The sequence below is a fragment of the Armigeres subalbatus genome, chromosome 3 (genome assembly GCF_024139115.2).
Source record: "Armigeres subalbatus isolate Guangzhou_Male chromosome 3, GZ_Asu_2, whole genome shotgun sequence".
Classification (NCBI taxonomy): domain Eukaryota; kingdom Metazoa; phylum Arthropoda; class Insecta; order Diptera; family Culicidae; genus Armigeres; species Armigeres subalbatus.
Window position 1 is genome coordinate 356,627,692 of NC_085141.1, and position 14,759 is coordinate 356,642,450.

Sequence of the window (14,759 nt, forward strand, 5' to 3'; positions counted from 1 at the left end):
CTTGAAAGGAGGCTTCCGAGCCTCTTGAAAGGAGGCTTCCGAGCTTCTTGAAAGATGGCTTCCGAACCTCTGGAAAGAAGGCTTCCAAGCCTCTTGAAAAATTGCGAACTTCTTGAAAAGAGACATTCGAGCCTCTTGAAAAGGACTTCGGAGTATCTTGAAAGGAGGCTTCCGAGCCTGATGAAAGGAGGCTTCCGAGCCACTTGAAAGGAGGCTTCCGAGCCTTTTGAAAGGAGGCTTCCGAGCCTTCTGAAAGGAGGCTTCTAAATCTCTTGAAAGGAGGCTCCCAAACCTCTTGAAAGGAGGCTTCCGAGCCTTTTGAAAGGAGGCTTCCGAGCCTTTTGAAAGGAGGCTTCCGAGCCTTTTGAAAGGAGGCTTCCGAGCCTCTTGAAAGGAGGCTTCCGAGCTTCTTGAAAGAAGGCTTCCGAACCTCTGGAAAGAAGGCTTCCAAGCCTCTTGAAAAATTGTGAACTTCTTGAAAAGAGGCATTCGAACCTCTTGAAAAGGACTTCGGAGTCTCTTGAAAGGAGGCTTCCGAGCCTCTTGAAAGGAGGCTTCCGAGCCTCTTGAAAGGAGGCTTCCGAGCCTTTTGAATGGAGGCTTCCGAGCCTTTTGAAAGGAGGCTTCTAAATCTCTTGAAAGGAGGCTTCCAAACCTCTTGAAAGGAGGCTTCCAAACCTCTTGAAAGAAGGCTTCCGAGCTTCTTGAAAAAAGGCTTCCGAACCTCTGGAAAGAAGGCTTCCAAGCCTCTTGAAAAATTGGGAACTTCTTGAAAAGAGGCATTCGAACCTCTTGAAAAGGACTTCGGAGTCTCTTGAAAGGAGGCTTCCGAGCCTCTTGAAATAAGGCTTTCGAGCCTCTTGAAACGAGGCTTCCGAGATAATTGGCAGGAGCCTTTTGAAAGCAGGTTTTCAAGCTTCTTGTAACGTAATAGCAACTGAGCATTTCGGAAAAAAGGCCATGATTCAACTGGAGGATTCCAATCCTTTAGATTCCTGAATTTAGTTCGGAATCATATTATTCATTTTTTTTTTGTCTCGATGAGGTAGATTACAGTCTCTCATTTCCCCAAAGCTAACACTATGTATAAGAATCAAGAAATGTATTGTAAAACTTGATTTCGGCTTCGTAACGCTTCACGGCAAATGAGCCTTCCAAATAAACGAAAGATTAAAAAAAAGATTTTTTGAAATTTCGACGTTTTGTCCTTATGATCTTTTGTCCCACAGCGCTTCGTACATTCCTCTGCTTGGGGTAGACAGGATTCAAATTCTGTAAACTACTGATCGCCATGTATATGATGCACAAAACAAAATTTTGATATAAGAAATTTTAAATTTGTTTCAATAAGTTTTTATTGGAATTGTAATACATCCGTTATTACGCATTTTTCTTCAGGACAACCTGGGGCAAACGTTGAGAACCGCTGATATAGAAGAAGAAGATTGAGCCACACTATAGATAGTAGCATTCCACTATCTATAAGCAACACTATTCACTTTTTTATTGATCAACAAGTTAAACCAACCAATAAAATAATAATGTTTCGTAAAATTATTCTAACGTTACTTTCTCCTCTCTCACTTCTCTTCCAGCATTTGGCACCGCTAAATCAAACCTCTGGGAAACGATCGTAACCGCGTCGAGCTGGCCACAACAAAACCCCGCCGCATCAGCCGTCTCATATCAAATTCGCCAACCGAATCTAATGCGCGAACCGGGACCACCTTCACCAAAATCGGATCACCGACCGTTTCCGTCACACTTCTTGGACGAACTCGTCGGCATAGTCGCACCAGCAAAACGCACTTGTAATGAACGACTGCTGAACGAGCGGAATCGCATTGCAAAGAAGCCAACCGCCGGCCCCTTCCACCGGTAGACGGGAAGCAACCTCACCGACCGGGTCGTCCGTGCCGTGGCCGTGCAACGCAATCAGAATAATGATTACTATCAGCGGCCCTCGATGGTGAAACAAAGGCAGAATTCCGCGCCGAAATTAGCAGCCCATCGGAAACAATAGTCCAGAACGACTTTTACGACTTTTTCCACGGAATTTGCCACGATAATTACCGCGCGCAGTCAACGATCTTAAACTGCTGTGTACATGTGATCCGTTATCTCCGTGTGTCTTGTCGTCCGTTTTTAATCCTCCATTGTGGTGTGTGGCCGTCGTTGTATTCGATGTAATTTGGTGTACAGTCAGTTCATTGTTTCTTAATCATCGGCCGGTTGGTTGCCCAGTTGCGGTGGTGGTGGTCTGTTATCATCGCTTTGCGTGGCGTGAAAGCAACATTCGCCCGCCTTCCCCGATCGGTATCTCATCCCCCAGTGCAGTGGAAGTGTTTTGATGTGGATGTGAGTGTTGGGTGGTGTGGGGCTGTACTCGGCGGTCAACATTCGCTCTCGGTGAACGAAGAAACAACACAACCGCGCCGATTAGCAATTGCATCAACAATCGTTCGTTCATTGGCACGTTATCAGTGATTCCAGGAAAACAGCGCAGAGTTGAAAAGAAAGAAGCACGCATGTATTGTTGTTATGATCGGAATCGTGGTGAGGAATCATACTCTGACTGGTCTCGTTGCAGTGTAGGACACTCACCATTCAGCTTAGTAAATATAGTGGGCGCGAGTGCAGTGCTCTGCATCAGCAATCTTTGGTGCGGCGAGTAAGCGTTCGGATCGGAAGAAAGTTGAAGACGTGCGATCAGCAGAGTAGGCGATGCGAAACGTGCATCGAGAGCGATAAAAAGTTTTTCTTTCGCAATCTCAATCGAGCGCGTTTGTGATGATGGCGAAATAGGAAGACCGCCCTGACGAAGAGCGAGAGAAGAAAACAAGAAAAACGCAAATTCAATGCTGCGCGGTTGTTATTATCTTTAATCATTTTCATTTTTCCTCCTACAGTGCCGTCGCTGCAGTGTTTGTGTTTTCTATGTGAAAAAGTTCAGAAAAGCATAAAAGCGTGGAAAGTTTACTGAAATCTGTTTCGCTTTCAATCCTTCCCAATTGATTCGCTGGGAAGCGAGTGTGAGTGAGTGAGCGAGCGGGCGAGCGTGTTTTGTTGTTATTATCAATCGGGTTTGATAATCCGTGTCCGAGGCGCGATCAACTCGAGTGCGATCGCCAACAACGAATAGTGTGTTGTGGGCAAGCGAGCGCGATCACACGCCCCTGCGATCACGACTCACAGCCCTGTGGCGTTCGAGTAGCAGTAGCAGAAGCAGCAGCAACCACAGGACGGCAACATGCGCGAATTCAAGGTCGTTGTACTGGGCTCCGGTGGTGTTGGCAAATCGGCCCTCACCGTGCAGTTCGTATCCGGTTGCTTCATCGAAAAGTACGACCCGACGATTGAGGATTTCTACCGGAAAGAAATAGAGGTAGGTGTGAGGGATAATCAAACTTTCCTTCAATACAAAGATTCTTAGAAAAAAAATACGGAAATTTTCCGAATAATTCCCAAAGAATTTCTCATCCCAAAAATTTTCAGTAGTAGTTACGAGCCAAGCTTTTATCTACCCGTCAAATAACATTTAATATCAATGATTTGACCTTTTGAACATAGTTGTAGAAAGCTTAAAGTTTCTCAATCACACAATTATTAAAACTTTATGAGATATCTTATTCAATGGACATATATGGGACTAGTGGACTAGTTAAAAAGAAGGATAATCAACAGAATAGTTTTGGCCCATTAAAGCATTTCCTAGAACTGTTCGATTATGAGATATCTAATCTAATGTAGGCCATTCGAAGAATATTAAAGGGATTTGTCGTGGCATTTTCTATGGGTTTCGCGGATATTTCAGGGAATCGAGTGGAGTTATTTTTGTATAACGCAAGACTTAAGAAACTAAAATATTGCTAGTTTAACCCACGTTATATTATTTTCTAATTATTACCGAAAAGGCCAAGTCCTTGCTAAGGGCATAACAAATAAGCCGCGTTGGGGTAAAACACCTTCGTTCAGTAAATCCAACCATCATTTGCACGAATCATCAGAAAATTCTACAATTTGTATCCAAATTTCATCGGAATCCGTCCGTACCGAATTAAGATATTGAATTGTGCAAAGTGTCACCTCATAGAAAATAATTTAAATTTGCTGCCCACGACGCCATGATCAAAATTCATTGAATAGTACCGCCACCTTTACGGCTCGCGAAGTTCTCGTAGCTCGACGTATATTAACATTGCCGTCGAGATGTGTCTTAGCTGTGTCCAGCGGTCGGTTCGTCGGAGGAGAGACGTCACCCACGAGTTGAGACGACAGATCCTGTTTCGTTGTCGCGTCGCGTGACACTTCTCGCTCTATTCCGAAACAAGGACTCGCGCGGGACGAGACATTCATTTCATATCGAGAGGAACAATATACTTGTGCAGGAGTTCATCAAATACACTCACCCAGTACGCTCGGAGAACCGAATGAACGAACACTGTCTCCAGAGGAAAAGAAGAATCACAGAAATATAGCACGGCCAATGAAATTTAAAACAAATTTAAAAAAAAATTTGAATTCAGATTTTTGTTTTTGAATATCATTTATTCTATGGTCTTCTTCTTCTTCTGGCATTACATCCCCACACTGGGACAGAGCCGCCTCGCAGCTTAGTGTTCATTAAGCACTTCCACAGTTATTAACTGCGAGGTTTCTAAGCCAAGTTACCATTTTTGCATTCGTATATCATGAGGTTAACACGATGATACTTTTATGCCCAGAGAAGTCGAGACAATTTCCAATCCGAAAATTGCCTAGACCGGCACCGGGAATCGAACCCAGCCACCCTCAGCATGGTCTTGTTTCGTAGCCGTGCGTTTTACCGCACGGCTAAGGAGGGCCCCTTAACGGTAATCCCGTTAAATGAACTTAAAAAGTAGTATCTTCTCCGGGATCAATTAAGACAAAAACTTTAATATCATTTACAATTAAATAAATATATGTATAATGCAGATCAACATTTCTCGATCTGGGGTACCTTCACTGTCCCTAGGGGATATCTCGGAAAAAAATACGGGAGGGATGTAATATTATTCCATTCAAAACTTATTGATAATGTTTTGATAAATGTGTATTTATTTATATCATAATTTTGTCTTGTACATAATATTCATGGCGATCAGTAAATCAAAGCCAATTGAACCCTGCCATCTATAACCAACACAGTGTATGAAGGGCTGCGGGACAAACGATCAAAAGAACAAACGTCGAATGGACACATTTTGAAAGTCTTCAATGCAATCCACCAGCGAACGAAACAAAATGTTGAAGAATATGTTAACAATATGCTTCTGAACTAAAATCTAGAGTCTGAAGGTTTTATTTAGGAGGCATGAAGGCTTTTTTTTCGAAAATCACAGCTGCTTCGTCGCTTGAAGATTGGAAGTCTTCTTCTTCAAGAGGCTCGGAAGCCTACTTTCACGAGGTTCGGAAGCCTCCTTTAAGCGGCTCAAAAGCCTCCTTTCAAGAGGCTCAAAAGCCTCCTTCCAAAAGGCTCGGGAGCTTCCTTTCAAGAAGCTCTGAAGCCTCCTTTCAAGAGGCTCGGAAGCTTCCTTTCAAGAGGCTCGGAAGCCTCCTTTCAAGAGGCTCGGAAGCCTCCTTTCAAGAGGCTCGGAAGCCTCCTTTCAAGAGGCTCGGGGCCCTCCTTTCAAAAGGCTCAAGCCTCCTTTCAAGAGGGCAAGCCTCCTTTCAAGAGGCTCAGAAGCCTCCTTTCAAGAGGCCTCAAGCCTCCTTTCAAGAGGCTCAGAGCCGCCCTTTCAAGAGGCTCCGGAAGCCCTTTTCAAGAGGCTCAGAAGCCTCCTTTCAAGAGGCTCAAGCCTCCTTTCAAGAGGCTCAAGCCTCCTTTCAAGAGGCCTGGAAGCCTCCTTCAAGAGGCTCAGGAAGCCTCCTTTCAAGAGGCTCAGAAGCCTCCCCTTTCAAGAGGCTCGGAAGCCTCCTTTCAAGAGGCCTCAGCCTCCTTTCAAGAGGCCTGGAAGCCTCCTTTCAAGAGGCCTCAGGAAGCCTCCTTTCAAGAGACTCGGAAGCCTCCTTTCAAGAGGCCTCGGAAGCCTCCCCTTTCAAGAGGCCTCAAGCCTCCTTTCAAGAGGCTCAGGCCTCCTTCAAGAGGCTCGGAAGCCTCCTTTCAAGAGGCTCAGAAGCCTCCCTTTCAAGAGGCTCAGGAAGCCTCCTTTCAAGAGGCTCAGGAAGCCTCCTTTCAAGAGGCCTGAAGCCTCCTTTCAAGAGGCTCGGAAGCCTCCTTCAAGAGGCTCAAGCCTCCTTCAAGAGGCTCGAAGCCTCCTTTCAAGAGGCTCAGAGCCTCCTTTCAAGAGGCTCGGAAGCCTCCTTTCAAGAGGCTCGAAGCCTCCTTTCAAGAGGCTCGAAGCCTCCTTTCAAGAGGCTCGGAAGCCTCCTTTCAAGAGGCTCGGAAGCCTCCTTTCAAGAGGCTCGGAAGCCTCCTCGGAATATCCTTTTGATTCCAGAAGTGATTTCTGTTAAAAAAAAATTCAAAGCTACCGCCATCGGGGGTGACAATGTGTTTGGGGGGTGAGAATGGGTCATCGCTCTAACCGGTAGCCTGGAGGTCGGATAGCAAAATCGTTCAAAAAGTCTCTTATATTTTAGTCTTCTTGCCCTCAGATACATTCAACCTATCCTACAAGCATTCTAAGTACTTGAAACAGTGACCCATTCTCACCCCTATTTGACCCATTGTCACCCCCGACGATGGTATTGTTACCATGTTTTCTAATTCAGAGTAAATCATAAATCTAAAGTTTCTGTTACTCGAAATTACGTATTAATATTTTTGATCCGGAAAGGATTATTAAAGGATTTAATGAAAAACATACAAGTTCCAGGGATTTCAAAAGGAATTTTGGGAAAAATTTCTGGGATGTTTTTGTCTGGATTTAAATTTGTGATTCAGCATAGCGGAATGCACAAAAGAAAATTAAAATTTATCAATTTTACAATCAAACATTCATGCCAAACACTGTCAAATGCTTTCTCTATACCAAGAAGAGCAATTTCAGTCGAACATCTTTCAGATTTGTTGAGTCGAATTAAATTCGTAACTTTTAATAACTGCTGATTGGTTGAATGCCTATGGCAAAAACCAGATTGCTCATCAGCAAAAAAAGAATTGTCATTAATATGAACCATCATTCTATTTTAAACAATCTTTTCAAACAGTTTGCTTATTGAATAAAGCAAACTGATTGGGCGATAACTAGGAGCCTCAGCTGGAAATCCTCCTAAGGAATTATTAAAAGAATATTCGAATTGACGTCACACGACAATTTTTTTACCCGTATTCAAATGAAGAGTGAAGTTCCATGAGGGCAATGTTCAAATTTTTTTATATGAAGTGTTTGGCTCGTGCAATCGTCTATTCATTGCCGATAGCTATCTTATCGATCTTACGTCTCACGTGACTCGCCATACGCCATACTCGCCAACGAGGCATAATTTATATTGAGCGTCAGTAGGCCATGGCTTACAACACGTCTGCAAAGCAACGAGTTTCCCCCCTGATTAGTTACGGACGACACGTAAGTACTATTTTGCCCCCGCCAGTTTCGGCTGGCCCTTTTCCTTTTGATATGGCACGAGGCCAAACTAGTTCTTTCTTAAATTTCATCTGGACATTCCCTTGAATCACTTCCGAAAATTCCTCTGGTATTTCCTTATTCATACTTTAATAAATTATCGAAAAAATTCTTCGAATTTTCAAAATAATTTCTTAAGGAATCTCCAAAAAAATACTTGGATGAATGTCCAAAGATATTCTTGGACAAATTTAATGCCAGAAAAGCCTCAGGAGTTCCGTTGTCACTTCCATTAGCAATTCGTTCGTAAATTCCCAAGGAAATTCTTGAAAGTTTGTCCTAAATTTGTGGAAGGGGTTTTTCGTGAATATTCCGGAAGAATTACTGGAGTAATTTCCGAGGGAATGCAATTTCTGATGGTATCCGAAGGAATAGGTACCTGAAATCATTTTTGAATTAGATGCTTTTGAAAATCATTCCAAAGAATTTCTAGAGGTGTATGTTTTTCTGTCAAAAGATATGTAGGGGAACTCTTCCGCTTGCCATCTCACTGAACATATCATTTGTCTCATTGCGAAACAAAGAAATACGGCACCAATGTCGTCGTTTCTTTTTGCTAACATGCATGCTCACTGCAGAGAAAACTCACAAAAATCAAATACATTTTCGTTGCTTTGTTTTTCATGAGATGAATATTAGAGCTATTAGATGAAGTCCAGGAACGGTAACCCTACGATTTACCGAATTATTTTTTAAGGGCCCATCTGAACAACCAACAATATGTTTATTGGTTATATGTTATTTTATGTTAGCTAGGCTCAACATTTTTGAGCATAACGGAGCCGTATTCAAGTTATTGGATTAAATAGTTCCAAGAATCTGAAAATATAATTTCCATCATTGCTTTGTGAAATCATGAAGTTTTAAGTGCCGCACGATCTATTTTGACACAATTTAGGAAACGGTCATTCCGGATTGTGGCCGGGTTGAACACGTGCTGCCGTAGCCCAAAAAAATCATTCCCATAATTATTTTGTGAAATCATGAAGTCTGAGGTGTCACAGAGAAAGTGAAAATTTCGAAATCGATTTTTTATTTTTGTTGCCCAATGTCTTAGAAATGCATGAAATGTCGAGATTTGGGGCCCTCCTTACTGCCGCTAACCGCAAGTCGAGCACATCTGTATATGGGCCTCCATATACAGATGTGCTCGACTTGCGGTTAGCGGCAGCTTAGCCGTGCGGTTAGATGCGCGGCTACAAAGCAAGACCATGCTGAGGGTGGCTGGGTTCGATTCCCGGTGCCGGTCTAGACAATTTTCGGATTGGAAATTGTCCCCGACTTCCCTGGGCATAAAAATATCATATCAATCACTTGCGGGTTTGGATCTAATTCTCAGTTTGAACAAGATTTCATGCAGAGCGGACGCATCAAAGCGATCACAGCGGAGCGGACACAGCATCACGGAGGCGCTGGTAACATTTTCAACGGAAATCCGGGTAATTTTAGACCATTAGTGGTGGCCCTCGGTGTGCTATATTACAGTAGATTCGAGAGCGTAGCACCCTGCTTTAATCCATCTAAGGTAACAAATGATGTCGATATTTCATCCGCAACCCTTACACTTGATTCCGATCCGTCCAACGTTATACGAATCAGTCGTATCAGTTTCGCCGGAAAACCATGTTCTAGCATAATTTGCCATAATTCATTCCGTTTCACTGAATCTTACGCCGTCTTGAAATCAATAAACAGATGATGTGTCTGCAAGTTTTACTTCCGGAATTTATCTAGGATTTGTCTCAAGGTAAACATTTGATCCGTCGTTGATCGGCCCTCACGAAAACCTGCCTGGTATTCGCCAACGAAGGACTCTTCAAGCGGTCTCAATCTGTTGATCAGGATACGGGACATAATTTTGTACGCTGGATCAGCAGTAACGTGAACAAAAATCAGTTTTCAAAGATCTTTGTGGAATTATTAACATTTTCTACTCAGATTGCAGCTATGAAAACTGACAAGGAAGAAGGATTAGTGTAAATATTATTTTCGAATAAAAATTTGTTAGTAATCCGAATTCGATTAGTTCCACTTATAATCGGAAAGAGCTGAAAGTAGCATATTTTTGTGATGAGTTCAATTGTTGGAGGAGTTAATGTTCAACACGCCTTCACTAGCAATATGCTAATTGAGGCTTCCTTGCTTTTTGGATTAAAAAAGAAACAATCATACTGCTTGCTCGCTCTTACTGAAATATAAAAAGGACGGGCAGAATGTAAAAAAACTACCTTCGAGAGAACGATTCACAGTCTTCACATTTGTATCGGTTTAGTCGAATAACTCGACCAACACTGCTACCACCGCACCCGTGTGTTGACTGCGACGAAGCGTTCTGTGTGCTTCCACCCGAAAACTGTCTCGAAGTTCGATAACACTGTCAATCATAATAAAGTTATGCCCCCTCAGCAGGAGCAGCATGTTTGCTTTCGCGGAGGGGTAAACTCGTAACCGGATACCCTTACCTTTTCCCAGTTTTTTCGTCCCTTCTGATTGTTCATGTAGGTGAATAGAGCCTTTAGTTCTTGAAGGCTAGACGAGTCTTTCGTTGGATCAGAACGATGAGTCAATTGAGTTCAAAGTTTGACGAGAGCAGGGAAGAGGTAAACACATTGGAATTCAAATAACCCACCAGTTTGAGACCAAACATAGAATAGCAAGACATTAAAAAGCTATCGAATTTCCCGGATAAATCCAATCTAAGACCACCGACGCAATTGATGTAACTCGAACACGAGTACTGGACCTGCCACATCAAGAGAACTGCTCACTTGGGTACTTCAATTGGATTCATTCTCGGCGGGGTGGTGGCGACGGCCGGCGGTGTATTCTCGATGTCGGTTGTGGCACAATGTTGCTAAAAATAGCTCCGCTAGAACAAAACGACGACGACGACGACCACGACGACTGTGGCCACCAGCTCTCGCATTCGGTGCGCGTTGGCGGAAGGTCTACCAGTTATAATAGTGGGGGAATGGTATAGAAACAAATCAATATTCTCCATCGGCAGCGAGCAGTGCCGGGATGTTCAGTCGATTAGTTAGATTTGTCTTTTGAAAGTTAACGAGCAGGAAACAAGTTGCTGGAATTTCGACAGCCTGGCCATCGATTCGAAATGGCTTAGGAATGGTTGTATTCGAAATTGATTGCTCGCCCTGAAATCTGGATCGGGATTTACGTGAGCTTATCGGGCACTCGTCCGCAGCATTCAATATCTGACATAATTCATTCAAACCAGGACTTCAGTTTCGAGGAAAAAGAATACACACGGTAATCTGGCTTTCATAGCAGTTGCACTGTTACACAGTTTGTTCTAAAGTTGTTAGTCGCGAATCATTATTTTATGAATTTCATGACAAACAATTCGTTCAATTTTTCACACTGTTTGCAATAAAAATTAGGAATCGCAAACATTTGTGCGAATAAAAAAATCTAAATCCATGTAACACCGTGTTACCAATTATTCATAATCTACCTTCAGCAACGGAGTCGTCGCATCGTCGTTGTTGGTTTTGAACCACCCCATGAAGCCGTCGTCGCTATGTCTCGCTGACCAATCATTTCTAGGCTCTTTGGGGGCACTCTCAAGCTCAACTGAACCTCAACCATCGTAGCACCGTAGCGTTGCGGTGTGTATGTTGTGTGTGCTTTTTTAGTTGAGCAGAGCATAAAAAAGGGAAGCGCGTATTTGGCGGCGGCCAACTACCCAGCATCGCACTTGGCAGAGCACCCGCCAGCCTTGGCGTGACTGACTCCGTTCTGGGGTTTATTTTTTTTGTTTCTGTTCGTGCGATATTGTGCAGTTCTAACTGGCTGCAAGCATAAGCGTTTCTAAAACTATGCAGTCTGCATTTTAGTGCAAGAAACGGTCTTTTATTGAGGGTTGATTTCGATTGAGCTTGGGTTGGTTTTTACCGGATAGACTGGTATGTTTGAATCGGATTAACTACTTAAATACTATAACGATTATTGTAGCTCAATAATCTGAAAGAAAGAAGGATGCCATTTCCTAAATTGAATGCTCCCTTTCGGGATTCGAGTAGAATCCCTTCCGGGATTCGAGTAGAATCCCTTCCGGGATTCGAGTAGAATCCCTTCCGGGATTCGAGTAGAATCCCTTCCGGGATTCGAGTAGAATCCCTTCCGGGATTCGAGTAGAATCCCTTCCGGGATTCGAGTAGAATCCCTTCCGGGATTCGAGTAGAATCCCTTCCGGGATTCGAGTAGAATCCCTTCCGGGATTCGAGTAGAATCCCTTCCGGGATTCGAGTAGAATCCCTTCCGGGATTCGAGTAGAATCCCTTCCGGGATTCGAGTAGAATCCCTTCCAGGATTCGAATAGAATCCTTCCGGATTCAGTAGAATCTCTTCCGATTCGAGTAGAATCCCTTCCGGATTCGAGTAGAACCTTCCGATTCGAGTAGAACCCCTTCCGGGATTCGAGTAGAATCCCTTCTGGGATTCGAGTAGAATCCCTTCCGGGATTCGAGTAGAATCCCTTCCGGGATTCGAGTAGAATCCCTTCCGGGATTCGAGTAGAATCCCTTCCGGAATTCGAGTAGAATCCCTTCCGGGATTCGAGTGCAGTCCCTTCCGGGATTCGAGTAGAATCTTTTCCGGGATTCGAGTATAATCCCTTCCGGGATTCACTTTTGAATTTTGAGTAATTTTCGGATTTTTGTTTTGTTTGAATCGCGAGTTAATCTCACTTTTTAGTGCTTCATTAAAATCCAGAACCAGTCTAATACTCGTGTCTAGCGCAAACTGATCACACACATGCAATTTTCTGCAACCGTTGCACTGTGACGTGGGCTCTGATGGCGACCGAGGTCTTCGATTAAATAGCGGTTTCCAAGCTGGGCGACGAAAAAAAAAAGAACTTGCTGGCCCTGGCAGCACCCGACGACGGGCAATCACCACTCGTTCGCCACTTTGTTCTCGGTCCAGGGCTCTAACACTGATAGAGCAGCACCACCACGGTCGGGCTGCTTGTTTGCATTAGCATACAAGCGGTTTGCCCATTTTGGTCGATCCCATTATTCATTGCACATAAATGCACTTCAGTGGATCCATCCCGGATGGTGGACGTGGAACTCAATTCGATGATTCACTCCGAAATTAAGTCCCACAATGATAGCAAATTGATTTGAAAACCATTTGCCGGATTAAAGTTTTGGTCGTTGATGTCTTTGCTAATGGGAAAAACAGTTGAAGTTTATATGACTGTAATGGTTCCAAAGTGCAAATTACATATGAAAAAAATATTTCAAATTATTCAAATTCATGGATCGATTTAGCTAAAAGCAACTCTTGTTCGTAATCTAGGGGCTGGGAGTACCCATCCTTTATTGCTTTATTAGGTGACGTTTAGTCAGCTGCTTAACCTTTAAATATGTCATGCATCGATAACATCTTCCACGTGATTATCGCGATGACGGACGGGGCCAGCTCGTAACAAACAACGAACGGCCATCGCATCGCGGCGCAGGAGACTCCGTGTAGTAACCACAAAAACAAACAGGCAGTGCCGCAGTCGCTCGTAAACATCATTTTAATATATTTATGAAAAAATAATAACAACAACCAGGCGGTATGCGATAAGTGCACATGTACAACTTACTTGCCGTTTGCTGGAGGGATGGTGTAGCTTGCAGGAAACACTCGGGTGCATTGGTGCGTGTGAGTGTCTGTGCACGTAATATATTTCAACCTTGATTTGTAACCGAACTTGAACGGAACGGAGTATGGCACCGAACGGCCCCGGAGTTTGTTGGAATCACGAGAACGCGATCCTCGTTTGGAAGGTGATGTATTGCAGACTGGCTGTGTCGCAAATCAAAACAACAACTTTGTTGGCTTATACTAATCGAAACTATCAACTGCCATGCGTCAAGAAGCACTTTATTTTATCTAAAAAATATTATGACCGCACAATTCGTAGTTGCTACTCTGTGATTGACTAGAACTTGCGAAATTGTACAGAGAACATAATAAATAAGTTACCCATTCCCAATGTACACGATTCGGGAGCTCAAATATTTGAGGTCAATAACGGCGCTGGCAACGTCTTTACGGTCATATAGGATGGGAAGGATTGTTAGTTTGACTCTCGTTGCTACTAGATACCGAGAACACCTCTGCATCTCCACGATTGTCTTGGGATGTGGTATTGTGTTAGTTGTATAGGATATTTTATCTGGATTCACTTTGGTAAGTGATGCGGTCTATGGGATGGGAAATAACACAAATTTGCTGTCTCGCCACGAGAGAAAAGATTAAACCATGCACGCCCGGTGGCATATAAAAACTGAAGAGATTCGTGTTTGGACAACCGAACGGACGCGCAGCACTCTGTACTTATTAGCCTGATAACTACAGCAAACTATGGAACATCGCACTTGTTTCGACCGGACGACCGGACCGAATATTTTTTTTTTATTTTCCCGACGAATAAAACACGCACTGCACTTACTTGCTCGATGGTTATTGTGAACTATTGAAGATCGCGCTTGTTTCGAACGGAGCAAAGCGCAATAAAGACGCATGAACCACCGAACTCGATGGCTACTGCAAACTATTCACTTTATTTCATCCAAAAAATATTATGAACATAAAAAGATAAAAGAATATACATGTCTGAAACCCTTTTTGGATTTAGTTTTACATTTTCCGAAATTCGATTAAAATACCTTAAGAATAAAGAGTACTTTATTACTTTAGTACTTACTAAGTCTTTTATTTTTATTTATATGCATAACAAGCAGACCCGACGAACTTTGTTTCGCCCAAAATCGATTTTCCCTGATTAGTAAAATTCTTTGATTAGTTCTCGAGTTATGCAGAAATTTATGCTCTGGTTATATGGAAGCCCTCCTTTTCAGAAGGGGGAGGGATTTCGAACCACCACAGAAACATAGTTTCTCTTCCAAAACCTCCACATGCCAAATTTGGTTCCATTTACTTGATTAATTCTCGAGTTATGAAGAAATTTGTACTTCATTTGTATGGGAGCCTCCTTTTCCACATGGGGGAGGGATCTCAAACCATTATAAGAACCTTCCCCAGCCCCAAAAACCTCTTCACACAAATTTTCACGACTATCAGATCAGTAGTTTCCGAGTCTATAAGAGTCAGACAGATAGAAATTCATTTTTATGTATATAGATAAAAAAA

The 14,759-nt window shown here is 43.1% G+C and overlaps 1 protein-coding gene across 5 annotated transcripts in view; it reads left to right on the top strand.

The window, feature by feature from the left end:
- Positions 1–14,759, top strand: part of LOC134226160 (ras-related protein Rap-2a) — a 486,525-nt gene that overhangs the window by 36,095 nt on the left and 435,671 nt on the right. The window contains exons 2-3 of one of the 5 annotated variants that reach the window (XM_062706750.1): positions 1,596–2,358; positions 2,910–3,385. In XM_062706750.1, coding sequence (XP_062562734.1) covers positions 3,251–3,385 — 135 coding nt within the window. In that variant the 5' untranslated portion in view covers positions 1,596–2,358; positions 2,910–3,250. The other 4 variants (XM_062706751.1, XM_062706752.1, XM_062706754.1 and 1 more) reach the window with 4 other exon arrangements.